The sequence below is a fragment of the Salvelinus alpinus genome, chromosome 24 (assembly GCF_045679555.1).
Source record: "Salvelinus alpinus chromosome 24, SLU_Salpinus.1, whole genome shotgun sequence".
NCBI classification, from domain to species: Eukaryota; Metazoa; Chordata; class Actinopteri; order Salmoniformes; family Salmonidae; genus Salvelinus; species Salvelinus alpinus.
The window spans coordinates 45,824,606-45,841,333 of record NC_092109.1 but is presented as its reverse complement, the minus strand read 5'-3'; the positions used below and the strand labels follow the sequence as shown (position 1 = coordinate 45,841,333).

The 16,728-nt window shown below is 45.7% G+C and overlaps 1 protein-coding gene across 4 annotated transcripts in view; it reads right to left on the bottom strand.

Annotated features, from left to right (window-relative positions):
* The window catches only part of tpte (transmembrane phosphatase with tensin homology), a 44,424-nt gene that overhangs the window by 11,453 nt on the left and 16,243 nt on the right, over nucleotides 1–16,728 (bottom strand). For all 4 annotated transcript variants that reach the window (XM_071362888.1, XM_071362892.1, XM_071362893.1 and 1 more), the window contains exons 11-15: nucleotides 13,047–13,128; nucleotides 11,544–11,632; nucleotides 7,460–7,521; nucleotides 7,266–7,346; nucleotides 6,494–6,599 (exon numbers count right to left, since the gene is read on the bottom strand). In XM_071362888.1, coding sequence (XP_071218989.1) covers nucleotides 6,494–6,599; nucleotides 7,266–7,346; nucleotides 7,460–7,521; nucleotides 11,544–11,632; nucleotides 13,047–13,128 — 420 coding nt within the window. The remainder of the gene's footprint in view (nucleotides 1–6,493; nucleotides 6,600–7,265; nucleotides 7,347–7,459; nucleotides 7,522–11,543; nucleotides 11,633–13,046; nucleotides 13,129–16,728) is intronic.

The window sequence follows — 16,728 nt, the reverse complement described above, 5'->3', positions numbered from 1 at the left end:
AACACAGAGGGGGGAAAGGATTCTCACTACCGTTCCCTTTACCCACACCTAGAACACAGAGGGGGGAAAGGATTCTCACTACCGTTCCCTTTACCCACACCTAGAACACAGAGGGGGGAAAGGATTCTCACTACCGTTCCCTTTACCCACACCTAGAACACAGAGGGGGGAAAGGATTCTCACTACGGTTCCCTTTACCCACACCTAGAACACAGAGGGGGAAAGGATTCTCACTACCGTTCCCTTTACCCACACCTAGAACACAGAGGGGGGAAAGGATTCTCACTACCGTTCCCTTTACCCACACCTAGAACACAGAGGGGGGAAAGGATTCTCACTACCGTTCCCTTTACCCACACCTAGAACACAGAGGGGGGAAAGGATTCTCACTACCGTTCCCTTTACCCACACCTAGAACACAGAGGGGGGAAAGGATTCTCACTACCGTTCCCTTTACCCACACCTAGAACACAGAGGGGGGAAAGGATTCTCACTACGGTTCCCTTTACCCACACCTAGAACACAGAGGGGGGAAAGGATTCTCACTACCGTTCCCTTTACCCACACCTAGAACACAGAGGGGGGAAAGGATTCTCACTACCGTTCCCTTTACCCACACCTAGAACACAGAGGGGGGAAAGGATTCTCACTACGGTTCCCTTTACCCACACCTAGAACACAGAGGGGGGAAAGGATTCTCACTACGGTTCCCTTTACCCACACCTAGAACACAGAGGGGGGAAAGGATTCTCACTACCGTTCCCTTTACCCACACCTAGAACACAGAGGGGGGAAAGGATTCTCACTACGGTTCCCTTTACCCACACCTAGAACACAGAGGGGGGAAAGGATTCTCACTACGGTTCCCTTTACCCACACCTAGAACACAGAGGGGGGAAAGGATTCTCACTACCGTTCCCTTTACCCACACCTAGAACACAGAGGGGGGAAAGGATTCTCACTACCGTTCCCTTTACCCACACCTAGAACACAGAGGGGGGAAAGGATTCTCACTACGGTTCCCTTTACCCACACCTAGAACACAGAGGGGGGAAAGGATTCTCACTACGGTTCCCTTTACCCACACCTAGAACACAGAGGGGGGAAAGGATTCTCACTACCGTTCCCTTTACCCACACCTAGAACACAGAGGGGGGAAAGGATTCTCACTACCGTTCCCTTTACCCACACCTAGAACACAGAGGGGGAAAGGATTCTCACTACGGTTCCCTTTACCCACACCTAGAACACAGAGGGGGGAAAGGATTCTCACTACCGTTCCCTTTACCCACACCTAGAACACAGAGGGGGGAAAGGATTCTCACTACCGTTCCCTTTACCCACACCTAGAACACAGAGGGGGGAAAGGATTCTCACTACGGTTCCCTTTACCCACACCTAGAACACAGAGGGGGGAAAGGATTCTCACTACGGTTCCCTTTACCCACACCTAGAACACAGAGGGAAAGGATTCTCACTACGGTTCCCTTTACCCACACCTAGAACACAGAGGGGGGAAAGGATTCTCACTACGGTTCCCTTTACCCACACCTAGAACACAGAGGGAAAGGATTCTCACTACGGTTCCCTTTACCCACACCTAGAACACAGAGGGGGGAAAGGATTCTCATTCAACAATCTGTCATTCTAATAGGGTTAATAGCTTGTCTTGTGTTGCAGCAGGGGAGAAAATAGCACACGTCCTGCCACCAAACGTTATTAGAGTGGCCTTTTGAAAGTCAGTGAAATTATAACTATTTGGAAAATGGCATAAAAACAACACGGCTGTCAATGACAGACTAAAGTGTGGTCTCATCACCCGCCGTTTGCAGTTCAATAAGTTGTTTATCAATTACACCATTGCCAGAATGCGTGGGCAAAAATTAGGTTAAGATGCTGAAACATAAGTCAACAGCCACACTAGTACAGAATCAATCAAATGTATTTATATAGCCCTTCGTACATCAGCTAATATCTCAAAGTGCTGTACAGAAACCCAGCCTAAAACCCCAAACAGCAAGCAATGCAGGTGTAGAAGCACTGTCGCTAGGAAAAACTCCCTAGAAAGGCCAAAACCTAGGAAGAAACCTAGAGAGGAACCAGGCTATGAGGGGTGGCCAGTCCTCTTCTGGCTGTGCCGGGTGGAGATTATAACAGAACATGGCCAAGATGTTCAAATGTTCATAGATGACCATCAGGGTCAAATAATAATAATCACAGTGGTTGTTGAGGGTGCAACAGGTCAGCACCTCAGGAATAAATGTCAGTTGGCTTTTCATAGCCAATCATTAAGAGTGTCTCTACCGCTCCTGCGGTCTCTAGAGAGTTGAAAACAGCAGGTCTGGGACAGGTAGCACGTCCGGTGAACAGGTCAGGGTTCCATAGCCGCAGGCAGAACAGTTGAAACTGGAGCAGCAGCACAGCCAGATGGACTGGGGACAGCAAGGAGTCATCCGGCCAGGTGGTCCTGAGGCAGAACAACATTGCCTGGACACTGATACGCATGATTTTAAATGAGACTCCAAATAATACATTGGAGATATGGCCAAAGAGTAGCAAAATGATGATCAAGGTAAGAATGGACATACCGGTAGCTATACAGTTCTGTTTAATGAAACTGTAGTGGCATATGCTATGGTAATTTTAGAGCATTGCCGGTTTGATTAGCTAGCTAGCCAGGCTAGTGGGTTCACGTCTCGTCCGAGCAGGCCATCTATGACACGTGTTAACCTAGCTAGCTACTACAAAGCCTTCAGAAGGTATTCACACCGCTTGACTTTTTACACATTATGTTACAAAGTGGGATTATTACATTTAACAATATACTCTAATGTCAAAGTGGAAGGCAAATTCCATGATTTGTACAAATGTAATGAAAACTAAAACACTAGTATATCTTGATTAGATTAGTATTCAACCCTCTGAGTCAATATATGTTAGAATCACCTTTGGCAGCAATTACAGCTGTGAGTCTTTCTGGGTCAGTCTCTAAGATCTGTGAGTGTCTTTCTGGGTCAGTCTCTAAGATCTGTGAGTCTTTCTGGGTCAGTCTCTAAGAGCTGTGAGTCTTTCTGGGTCAGTCTCTAAGATCTGTGAGTGTCTTTCTGGGTCGGTCTCTAAGATCTGTGAGTGTCTTTCTGGGTCGGTCTCTAAGATCTGTGAGTGTCTTTCTGGGTCGGTCTCTAAGATCTGTGTGAGTCTTTCTGGGTCAGTCTCTAAGAGCTGTGAGTCTTTCTGGGTCAGTCTCTAAGAGCTGTGAGTCTTTCTGGGTCAGTCTCTAAGAGCTGTGAGTCTTTCTGGGTCAGTCTAAGAGCTGTGAGTCTTTCTGGGTCAGTCTCTAAGAGCGGTGAGTCTTTCTGGGTCAGTCTCTAAGAGCGGTGAGTCTTTCTGGGTCAGTCTCTAAGAGCGGTGAGTCTTTCTGGGTCAGTCTCTAAGAGCGGTGAGTCTTTCTGGGTCAGTCTCTAAGAGCGGTGAGTCTTTCTGGGTCAGTCTCTAAGAGCGGTGAGTCTTTCTGGGTCAGTCTAAGAGCGGTGAGTCTTTCTGGGTCAGTCTCTAAGAGCGGTGAGTCTTTCTGGGTCAGTCTCTAAGAGCGGTGAGTCTTTCTGGGTCAGTCTCTAAGAGCTGTGAGTCTTTCTGGGTCAGTCTCTAAGAGCTGTGAGTCTTTCTGGGTCAGTCTCTAAGAGCTGTGAGTCTTTCTGGGTCAGTCTCTAAGAGCTGTGAGTCTTTCTGGGTCAGTCTCTAAGAGCGGTGAGTCTTTCTGGGTCAGTCTCTAAGAGCGGTGAGTCTTTCTGGGTCAGTCTCTACGAGCGGTGAGTCTTTCTGGGTCAGTCTCTACGAGCGGTGAGTCTTTCTGGGTCAGTCTCTAAGAGCGGTGAGTCTTTCTGGGTCAGTCTCTAAGAGCGGTGAGTCTTTCTGGGTCAGTCTCTAAGAGCGGTGAGTCTTTCTGGGTCAGTCTCTACGAGCGGTGAGTCTTTCTGGGTCAGTCTCTACGAGCGGTGAGTCTTTCTGGGTCAGTCTCTACGAGCTGTGAGTCTTTCTGGGTCAGTCTCTAAGAGCTGTGAGTCTTTCTGGGTCAGTCTCTAAGAGCTGTGAGTCTTTCTGGGTCAGTCTCTAAGAGCTGTGAGTCTTTCTGGGTCAGTCTCTAAGAGCTGTGAGTCTTTCTGGGTCAGTCTCTAAGAGCTGTGAGTCTTTCTGGGTCAGTCTCTAAGAGCTGTGAGTCTTTCTGGGTCAGTCTCTAAGAGCTGTGAGTCTTTCTGGGTCAGTCTCTAAGAGCTGTGAGTCTTTCTGGGTCGGTCTCTAAGAGCTGTGAGTCTTTCTGGGTCGGTCTCTAAGAGCTGTGAGTCTTTCTGGGTCGGTCTCTAAGAGCTGTGAGTCTTTCTGGGTCGGTCTCTAAGATCTGTGAGTGTCTTTCTGGGTCAGTCTCTAAGAGCTGTGAGTCTTTCTGGGTCAGTCTCTAAGAGCTGTGAGTCTTTCTGGGTCAGTCTAAGAGCTGTGAGTCTTTCTGGGTAAGTCTCTAAGAGCGGTGAGTCTTTCTGGGTCAGTCTCTAAGAGCGGTGAGTCTTTCTGGGTCAGTCTCTAAGAGCGGTGAGTCTTTCTGGGTCAGTCTCTAAGAGCGGTGAGTCTTTCTGGGTCAGTCTCTAAGAGCTGTGAGTCTTTCTGGGTCAGTCTAAGAGCGTTGCATACCTGGATTGTACAATATTTGCACATTATTCTTGAAAAGAAAATGTCAAGCTCTGTCAAGTTGGTTGTTGATCATTGCTAGACAGCCATTTTCAAGTCTTGCCATAGATTTTCAAGCAGATTGAAGTCAAAACTTTAACTAGGCCACTCAGGAACATTCAATGTCATCTTGGTAAGCAACTCCAGTGTATATTTGTCCTTGTGTTTTAAGGTTATTGTCCTGCTGAAAGGTGAATTTGCAGACAACCAGTTTTTCCCTCTAGGATTTTGCCTGTGCTTAGCTCCATTAAGAAAACCTCCCTGGTCTTTGTGGTTGAATCTGTGCTTGAAATTCACTGCTCGATTGAGGGACCTTACAGACAATTGTCTGTGTGTGTGGAACAGAAATTAGGTAATCATTCAAAAATCATGTTAAGAACAGTCCATGTGACTTGTTAATTAAGCAATTTTTGTTCCATTGTTCGTTTTTAGGCTTGCAATAACAAAATGGGTTGAATACTTATTGACTCAAGACATTTCAGCTTTTCATTTGTAAAAAAAATAACAACACTGACATTATGGGGGATTGATTGTAGGTCAGTGACACAAAATCTCAATTTAATCAATTTTAAATTCACAAAATGTAGGAAAAGTCAAAGGGTGTGAATACTTTCTGAAGGCTCTGTTACAACATCAAATAACGAAACGATGATGCCATTTCAATGATGCTATCTAGCTTGAATTCAAGTTTGAATATGGCTTAGATATGGATGACAACAGAAAAATATAACAATGTTGTTGGGATAAAACATTATGTAGCTAGCTAGCTAATAACTAGCTACTGGTTGCTAACGGTGCCATGTTGTCAAGACAAGAGAATGAACGTCACAGCCCCAAACATTACTGTAGATCGAATACATTTCAAGAGCAGTTAGATTCTCACTTTTCTGTTTCTTCTTCAACAAAAAGGAAGTATTAGCCGTTAGCATTTGCGTCCCCGTCCCCCCCATGTAAGTAGCTTTCCTTAATTTTTTGTATGTAAAAGATAGCAGAGAAAATAATAATTAATTCAAAATCAACAACACCTTTCTCAAATATTCCAATGGGAAGTATTTTAAAATATTTTCTCTGTGATTCTGGTGTCACTGTAGATAACCTCCCAAGAAACGCCACCGTTACTTCATAAAGTCCCTATAGGACATGCTAAATATTATTCCCCCCACTTGTATACTAGCAAGTGGACAGCAGCGCCATCTGCTGGTCCTTTAGGGAATTACGTTCTCAGCTGGTGTGACAAATTTCACTCCAAAATATGGAGTATTGATGGAGAAATGACGCGGGGACAAAAATGTATGTTAATATGCATTGCCCAATCAAAACAGTGTATTATCTCTTTTCAGAGGACAACAATGGGCTAAATTGTGTTTTATCCTCAATAATGTTTTATGGTGGAGCCGTTTTGATCAAATAATCAAAAGCTGCTATGGAGTGAATGTTATTATAGTGGACAGATATTCAATCAAACCTGCTATGGAGTGGATCTCCACCCGGCACAGCCAGAAGAGGACTGGCCACCCCTCATAGCCTGGTTCCTCTCTCTAGGTTTCTTCCTAGGTTCTGGCCTTTCTAGGTAGTTTTTCCTAGCCACCGTGCTTCTACACCTGCATTGTTTGCTGTTTGGGGTTTTAGGCTGGGTTTCTGTACAGCACTTTGAGATATCAGCTGATGTACGAAGGGCTTTATAAATACATTTGATGTTATTATAGTGGACAGATATTCAATCAAACCTGCTATGGAGTTGATGTTATTATAGTGGCCAGATATTCAATCAAACCTGCTATGGAGTTGATGCGGATGCTCTTGATCTTCAGGCTCTGTTCTGGAGGAAGTTGTCGGTTGAACTTAGTCTTCATCACTTCATAGTAACCCACGTACCTGCTCTGTAACACACACACACACGCACCATCGTCATCATCACCTCATAGTAACCCACGTACCTGCTCTGTACGTCATCATCACCTCATAGTAACCCATCTACCTTCTCTGTAACACACACACAAACACAAAACAAAAATGCACACACACACGGAGACACGGGCCGGGCTAGCCCGAGGCCACCGCTCTTCAGGCCGGGCTAGCCCGAGGCCACCGCTCTTCAGGCCGGGCTAGCCCGAGGCCACCGCTCTTCAGGCCGGGCTAGCCCGAGGCCACCGCTCTTCAGGCCGGGCTAGCCCGAGGCCACCGCTCTTCAGGCCGGGCTAGCCCGAGGCCACCGCTCTTCAGGCCGGGCTAGCCCGAGGCCACCGCTCTTCAGGCCGGGCTAGCAGGTAAGGTGCCAAAGTAGATCGGCGCCATGAAACTGCCTTATCAAACATTGCATGGCCCAGGTTTTGGACCCAAATGTTACCTGTGGCCTTGTTGAGTAACACTATGCGCCACCTTTATGTCTATAACTGTGTTTTACACAGGCAGCCCAATTCTGATCTTGTTTTCACTAATTTGTCATCTTTTATGTTCCCTCACAAAGATCAGAATTGGGCTGCCTGTGTAAACGCAGCCCCAATGTACCAGACACTAAGCGTGAGTTAAGTCATATATCCGTGTACCTGAGACGGGGTCTCCACTCCCTGGAACTTGGAGCTGCGGCTCTTATCGGTTCTCCTCTCCCCGAAGTAGTCCAAGCTGTCCTGTAGGTATATAAACCATGTTATTCCCTGGAGCTCTGGGAGTGGTGCTTTTTTGTGTTAAACTGTTTAAGTGTCACGCTGAAATACCTGAACAATTTCAGCTATTGCCCTACCTGAGCACTCTCAAACTGGTCACTGTCAATGAGCCAGGTACACACCAGAGTCCCTGTACGTCCTGTAGGAACACACACACGCCACTGTTAAATAGGGCCTATCTTCAGTTGCTTCAGCCATGTTTTGGACTTCTTAAAATGATTGAAATGTAAAACATTGATTCTTGAAGAATATTACTTATAAATGCCTCATGATCTTAACTGTCGTACGTCATCAGAACCCAAAATATAAGCTTGTTTCACTCCAAAGTTGGTAAACAAACGTAAACAATAGGGCTGACCCCAATTAGTGGACTGGTCGATTTTTTTGACTGTTGGTCGACCAAGATTTTTTGAAGTCGTATGTGGACCCCTGCTAAGCGTTAATATGGAGTTGGTCCCCCATTTGCTGCTATAACAGCCTCCACTCTTCTGGGAAGTCATTAATATGGAGTTGGTTCCCCATTTGCTGCTATAACAGCCTCCACTCTTCTGGGAAGTCATTAATATGGAGTTGGTCCCCCATTTGCTGCTATAACAGACTCCACTCTTCTGGGAAGTCATTAATATGGAGTTGGTTCCCCATTTGCTGCTATAACAGCCTCCACTTCTGGGAAGTCATTAATATGGAGTTGGTTCCCCCATTTGCTGCTATAACAGCCTCCACTCTTCTGGGAAGTCTTTAATATGGAGTTGGTCCCCCATTTGCTGCTGTAACAGCCTCCACTCTTCTGGGAAGGCTTTCCACTAGATGTTGGAACATTGCTGCTATAACAGCCTCCACTCTTCTGGGAAGCCATTAATATGGAGTTGGTCCCCCATTCTGCTGCTATAACAGACTCCACTCTTCTGGGAAGTGATTAATATGGAGTTGGTCCCCCTTCTGCTGTATAACAGTCTCCACTCTTCTGGGAAGGCTTTCCACTAGATGTTGGAACATTGCTGTGGGGACTTGCTTCTATTCAGCCACAAGAGCATTAGTGAGGTCGGGCACTGATGTTGGGCTCACAGTCGGCGTTCCAATTCATCCCAAAGGTGTTCGATGGGGTTGAGGTCAGGGCTCTGTGCAGGCCAGTCAAGTTCTTCCACATCTCGACAAACCATTTCTGTATGGACCTCGCTTTGTGCATGGTGGCATTGTCAAGCTGAAACAGGAAAGGACCTTCCCTAAACTTTTGCCACAAAGTTGGAAGCACAGAATCATCTAGAATGTCATTGTATGCTGTAGCGTTAAGATTTCCCTTCACTGGAACTAAGGGGTCCGAACCATGAAAAACAGCCCCAGATCATTATTCCTCTTCCACCAAACTTTACAGTTGGCACTATGTATTGGGGCAGGTAGCGTTCGCCTGGCATCCACCAAACCTAAATTAATCTGTCGGACTGCCAGATGGTGAAGTGTGATTCATCACTCCAGAAAACACGTTTCCACTGCTCCAGATTCCAATGGCAGCGAGCTTTACATCACTCCAGCCGACGCTTGGCATTGCACATGGTGATCTTAGGCTTGTGTGCGGCTGCTCGGCCACGGAAACCCATTTCATGAACCTTCTGAATGAACAGTTATTGTGCTGACGTTGCTTCCAGAGGCAGTTTGGAACTCGGTAGTGAGAGTTACAACCGAGGACAGACGGGTTTTAACACGCTACGCACTTCAGCGGCCCCGTTCTGTGAGGTTGTGCGGCCTACCACTTCGCGGCTGAGACGTTTTTTGTCCTAGACGTTTCCACTTCACAATAACAGTGTTTACAGTTGACAAGGTCTGCCCTACTAGAGCTGTCATGTGACGTACTGACTTGTTGGAAAGGTGGCATCCTATGACGGTGCCACGTTGAAAGTCACTGAGCTCTTCAGTAAAGCCCATTCTCCTGCCAATGTTTGTCTACGGAGATTGCATTGCTTTGTGCTAGATTTTATACACCCGTCAGCAATGTGTGGCTAAATTAGCTGAATTCACTAATTTGAAGGTTTGTCCACATATATTGTATAGATAGTGTATTTTACCGTTCATTTCTAATCTACAAATGTCTGTTACGGTCATGTCTGTTAATCCATTCAATATATAATTACTCCAGTCTGTTACCGTGGTGATTGTCGGAGTGGACACGTTGTTTACAGAGAGCGCAACCTAGGCTACACCTGTAAGAAACAAGTTTTGGTTTATTTTATTCCATTTACGAGTTTTGGTAATTTAGTCATTGTCTTTTATTTGGATCTCTCCTGTCAAAGAAAGGACACACACCCGATTACACATCTACGTAGGCCTATAGGCTACCTGGCCCGATTACACATCTACGTAGGCCTATAGGCTACCTGGCCCGATTACACATCTACGTAGGCCTATAGGCTACCTGGCCCGATTACACATCTACGTAGGCCTATAGGCTACCTGGCCCAATTACACATCTACGTAGGCCTATAGGCTACCTGGCCCGATTACACATCTACGTAGGCCTATAGGCTACCTGGCCCGATTACACATCTACGTAGGCCTATAGGCTACCTGGCCCGATTACACATCTACGTAGGCCTATAGGCTACCTGGCCCGATTACACATCTACGTAGGCCTATAGGCTACCTGGCCCGATTACACATCTACGTAGGCCTATAGGCTACCTGGCCCGATTACACATCAACGTAGGCCTATAGGCTACCTGGCCCGATTACACATCTACGTAGGCCTATAGGCTACCTGGCCCGATTACACATCTACGTAGGCCTATAGGCTACCTGGCCCGATTACACATCTACGTAGGCCTATAGGCTACCTGGCCCGATTACACATCTACGTAGGCCTATAGGCTACCTGGCCCGATTACACATCTACGTAGGCCTATAGGCTACCTGGCCCGATTACACATCTACGTAGTCCTATAGGCTACCTGGCCCGATTACACATCTACGTAGTCCTATAGGCTACCTGGCCCGATTACACATCTACGTAGTCCTATAGGCTACCTGGCCCGATTACACATCTACGTAGTCCTATAGGCTACCTGGCCCGATTACACATCTACGTAGTCCTATAGGCTACCTGGCCCGATTACACATCTACGTAGTCCTATAGGCTACCTGGCCCGATTACACATCTACGTAGTCCTATAGGCTACCTGGCCCGATTACACATCTACGTAGTCCTATAGGCTACCTGGCCTGATTACACATCGAAGTAGGCCTATAGGCTACCTGGCCTGATTACACATCAAAGTAGGCCTATAGGCTACCTATCCTGATTACACATCGAAGTAGGCCTATAGGCTACCTGGCCTGATTACACATTTAAGTAGGCCTATAGGCTACCTGGCCTGATTACACATCGAAGTAGTCCTATAGGCTACCTGGCCTGATTACACATCGAAGTAGTCCTATAGGCTACCTGGCCTGATTACACATCAAAGTAGTCCTATAGGCTACCTGGCCTGATTACACATAGAAGTAGTCCTATAGGCTACCTGGCCTGATTACACATAGAAGTAGTCCTATAGGCTACCTGGCCTGGCAACACATAGAAGTAGACCTATAGACTACCTGATTACACATAGAAGTAGTCCTATAGGCTACCTGGCCTGCGCAGGAATGTCGGCATATATAATGTGCCCATTTGGGCATCTGATAGTATTTCTGATTGTCCTAACTCCCCACCACTAATGACCTGTGGAGCTTCTCAAAGTAATGTTGTTTTCTTCACCTCAAGTAAACAAAGTCTGTTTTTACATCCATTGAGAATGACAATAGTTCCTCAATGTACATGAAAAATCTTTCCAGCTCTCTCCCTTTCCACAACCACTCAGCGTGAAAGAGAAATGTCATGCTCTCACACAGCTACATCCTGTTATCACCACAGCTACATGCTACTATCATGTTATCATCACAGCTACATCCTGTTATCATCACAGCTACATCCTGTTATCATCACAGCTACATCCTGTTAACATCACAGCTACATACTACTATCATGTTATCACAGCTATATTGTTTGTAAAAAAAATCTAAGCCAACCCAGTGTTTTTCTCCATAATTGCACAACATGTCAGTTTAGTTAATAAACAACATTACAGCTGGCTGCTACTACAGTATATTACCAGTAGATGGCGTAGTAGTTACCTTTTCCTCCTTTACAGTGTATGGCAATGATGTTGTTGGGATCAGCTGCCATCCACTCTCTCACACCGGCAGTGTACTTCAGCATGTCCCTGAGATGAACACACACACACGTCAAACTGTTTGATAGAAAAGAACAAGTCCCTCCTGCTCTGAGGGAAGGTCATCCTCCCTCCTGCTCTGAAGGAAGGTCATCCTCCCTCCTGCTCTGAAGGAAGGTCATCCTCCCTCCTGCTCTGAAGGAAGGTCATCCTCCCTCCTGCTCTGAAGGAAGGTCATCCTCCCTCCTGCTCTGAAGGAAGGTCATCCTCCCTCCTGCTCTGAAGGAAGGTCATCCTCCCTCCTGCTCTGAAGGAAGGTCATCCTCCCTCCTGCTCTGAAGGAAGGTCATCCTCCCTCCTGCTCTGAAGGAAGGTCATCCTCCCTCCTGCTCTGAAGGAAGGTCATCCTCCCTCCTGCTCTGAAGGAAGGTCATCCCCCCTCCTGCTCTGGAGGAAGGTCATCCTCCCTCCTGCTCTGAAGGAAGGTCTTCCTCCCTCCTGCTCTGAAGGAAGGTCTTCCTCCCTCCTGCTCTGAAGGAAGGTCTTCCTCCCTCCTGCTCTGAAGGAAGGTCATCCTCATTGACCACCCTCCCTCCCAAAACACTGGGAGTATTGAGAGAGCCTAACTTCCTGGTCAGTAGCTTCCAGCCCCCCCCTTTAATCAAATCCGATGGCTTATTTATCAAAACTATTTGATGTTGACAATTATTTTGATGATGACTTCATTGGCAAAGTGGGCAAACTTAGGAAGGAAATGCCAACAACGAACAGAGATACATCGTATTCATGCATAAAAAAACCAAAAAGTCAGCGTGGGAGAGGTGGACATTTTTTTGTTAATGAATAATGTGACTGTTGAGAAAACTAAATTACTTGGTGACACCTTGGATTGTAAAACTTTAATTCAATGGTTGTAAATATGGGGAGATGTCTGTCCGTTTCCTCCGACATCCAAACGGATAATATACAACCAAGCGTGTTCTACAGGTTTCTCAAGCAGATAGGAAGCGGGCTCTCTCTGGTAAGAGCGGTGGTCTCTGCTTTATGACGAACACACGGTGCGATAGGGGAAACATACAGGAACTTCTGCTCCCCCGACCTAGGACTACTTCGTCACAAAACGTCACCCTTTTTCTAACCTTCCGAGAGAGTTCCCGGCCGACACAAATGTCACGACTACCACAGGGTGTACTCTACACACACACACACGGTAGGGTGTACTCTACACACACGGTAGGGTGTACTCTACACACACGGTAGGGTGTACTCTACACACACGGTAGGGTGTACTCTACACACACGGTAGGGTGTACTCTACACACACACACACGGTAGGGTGTACTCTACACACACACACACGGTAGGGTGTACTCTACACACACACACACACACACGGGAGGTTGTACTACACACACGGTTGGGTGTACTACACACACATACTCCACATACGGTAGGGTGTACTCACTCTAGTGAAGGCACGTTGTGGTCGTCGATAAACACCCTCTCTACTCTGTAGTGGAAGAACTTGGGGTCGTAACCTTTTTCACCTGAAGAACAAACAACATGTCAGAAATGGTTCCCCACCCTCTCCTCACACAGACTACACGGACTATATACTCTGTAGTAGACTGGAAGCAGTGTCTACTTACTGCAGAGGTTGTATACTCTGTAGTAGACTGGAAGTAGTGTGTACTTACTGCAGAGGTTGTATACTCTGTAGTAGACTGGAAGTAGTGTGTACTTACTGCAGAGGTTGTATATTCCGTAGTAGACTGGAAGTAGTGTGTACTTACTGCAGAGGTTGTATACTCCGTAGTAGACTGGAAGTAGTGTGTACTTACTGCAGAGGTTGTATACTCTGTAGTAGACTAGAAGTAGTGTGTACTTACTGCAGAGGTTGTATACTCTGTAGTAGACTGGAAGCAGTGTGTACTTACTGCAGAGGTTGTATACTCTGTAGTAGACTGGAAGCAGTGTGTACTTACTGCAGAGGTTGTATACTCTGTAGTAGACTGGAAGCAGTGTGTACTTACTGCAGAGGTTGTATACTCTGTAGTAGACTGGAAGCAGTGTGTACTTACTGCAGAGGTTGTATACTCTGTAGTAGACTGGAAGCAGTGTGTACTTACTGCAGAGGTTGTATACTCTGTAGTAGACTGGAAGCAGTGTGTACTTACTGCAGAGGTTGTATACTCTGTAGTAGACTGGAAGCAGTGTGTACTTACTGCAGAGGTTGTATACTCTGTAGTAGACTGGAAGTAGTGTGTACTTACTGCAGAGGTTGTATACTCTGTAGTAGACTGGAAGTAGTGTGTACTTACTGCAGAGGTTGTATACTCTGTAGTAGACTGGAAGTAGTGTGTACTTACTGCAGAGGTTGTATACTCTGTAGTAGACTGGAAGTAGTGTGTACTTACTGCAGAGGTTGTATACTCTGTAGTAGACTGGAAGTAGTGTGTACTTACTGCAGAGGTTGTATACTCTGTAGTAGACTGGAAGTAGTGTGTACTTACTGCAGAGGTTGTATACTCTGTAGTAGACTGGAAGTAGTGTGTACTTACTGCAGAGGTTGTATACTCTGTAGTAGACTGGAAGTAGTGTGTACTTACTGCAGAGGTTGTATACTCTGTAGTAGACTGGAAGTAGTGTGTACTTACTGCAGAGGTTGTATACTCTGTAGTAGACTGGAAGTAGTGTGTACTTACTGCAGAGGTTGTATACTCTGTAGTAGACTGGAAGTAGTGTGTACTTACTGCAGAGGTTGTATACTCTGTAGTAGACTGGAAGTAGTGTGTACTTACTGCAGAGGTTGTATACTCTGTAGTAGACTGGAAGTAGTGTGTACTTACTGCAGAGGTTGTATACTCTGTAGTAGACTGGAAGCAGTGTGTACTTACTGCAGAGGTTGTATACTCTGTAGTAGACTGGAAGCAGTGTGTACTTACTGCAGAGGTTGTATACTCTGTAGTAGACTGGAAGCAGTGTGTACTTACTGCAGAGGTTGTATACTCTGTAGTAGACTGGAAGCAGTGTGTACTTACTGCAGAGGTTGTATACTCTGTAGTAGACTGGAAGCAGTGTGTACTTACTGCAGAGGTTGTATACTCTGTAGTAGACTGGAAGCAGTGTGTACTTACTGCAGAGGTTGTATACTCTGTAGTAGACTGGAAGTAGTGTGTACTTACTGCAGAGGTTGTATACTCTGTAGTAGACTGGAAGTAGTGTGTACTTACTGCAGAGGTTGTATACTCTGTAGTAGACTGGAAGTAGTGTGTACTTACTGCAGAGGTTGTATACTCTGTAGTAGACTGGAAGTAGTGTGTACTTACTGCAGAGGTTGTATACTCTGTAGTAGACTGGAAGTAGTGTGTACTTACTGCAGAGGTTGTATACTCTGTAGTAGACTGGAAGTAGTGTGTACTTACTGCAGAGGTTGTATACTCTGTAGTAGACTGGAAGTAGTGTGTACTTACTGCAGAGGTTGTATACTCTGTAGTAGACTGGAAGTAGTGTGTACTTACTGCAGAGGTTGTATACTCTGTAGTAGACTGGAAGTAGTGTGTACTTACTGCAGAGGTTGTATACTCTGTAGTAGACTGGAAGTAGTGTGTACTTACTGCAGAGGTTGTATACTCTGTAGTAGACTGGAAGTAGTGTGTACTTACTGCAGAGGTTGTATACTCTGTAGTAGACTGGAAGTAGTGTGTACTTACTGCAGAGGTTGTATACTCTGTAGTAGACTGGAAGTAGTGTGTACTTACTGCAGAGGTTGTATACTCTGTAGTAGACTGGAAGTAGTGTGTACTTACTGCAGAGGTTGTATACTCTGTAGTAGACTGGAAGTAGTGTGTACTTACTGCAGAGGTTGTATACTCTGTAGTAGACTGGAAGTAGTGTGTACTTACTGCAGAGGTTGTATACTCTGTAGTAGACTGGAAGTAGTGTGTACTTACTGCAGAGGTTGTATACTCTGTAGTAGACTGGAAGTAGTGTGTACTTACTGCAGAGGTTGTATACTCTGTAGTAGACTGGAAGTAGTGTGTACTTACTGCAGAGGTTGTATATTCTGTAGTAGACTGGAAGTAGTGTGTACTTACTGCAGAGGTTGTATACTCTGTAGTAGACTGGAAGTAGTGTGTACTTACTGCAGAGGTTGTATACTCCGTAGTAGACTGGAAGTAGTGTGTACTTACTGCAGAGGTTGTATACTCCGTAGTAGACTGGAAGTAGTGTGTACTTACTGCAGAGGTTGTATACTCTGTAGTAGACTGGAAGTAGTGTGTACTTACTGCAGAGGTTGTATACTCTGTAGTAGACTGGAAGTAGTGTGTACTTACTGCAGAGGTTGTATACTCTGTAGTAGACTGGAAGTAGTGTGTACTTACTGCAGAGGTTGTATACTCTGTAGTAGACTGGAAGTAGTGTGTACTTACTGCAGAGGTTGTATACTCTGTAGTAGACTGGAAGTAGTGTGTACTTACTGCAGAGGTTGTATATTCTGTAGTAGACTGGAAGTAGTGTGTACTTACTGCAGAGGTTGTATATTCTGTAGTAGACTGGAAGTAGTGTGTACTTACTGCAGAGGTTGTATACTCCGTAGTAGACTGGAAGTAGTGTGTACTTACTGCAGAGGTTGTATACTCCGTAGTAGACTGGAAGTAGTGTGTACTTACTGCAGAGGTTGTATACTCCGTAGTAGACTGGAAGTAGTGTGTACTTACTGCAGAGGTTGTATACTCTGTAGTAGACTGGAAGTAGTGTGTACTTACTGCAGAGGTTGTATACTCTGTAGTAGACTGGAAGTAGTGTGTACTTACTGCAGAGGTTGTATACTCCGTAGTAGACTGGAAGTAGTGTGTACTTACTGCAGAGGTTGTATACTCCGTAGTAGACTGGAAGTAGTGTGTACTTACTGCAGAGGTTGTATACTCCGTAGTAGACTGGAAGTAGTGTGTACTTACTGCAGAGGTTGTATACTCTGTAGTAGACTGGAAGTAGTGTGTACTTACTGCAGAGGTTGTATACTCTGTAGTAGACTGGAAGTAGTGTGTACTTACTGCAGAGGTTGTATACTCTGTAGTAGACTGGAAGTAGTGTGTACTTACTGCAGAGGTTGTATACTCTGTAGTAGACTGGAAGTAGTGTGT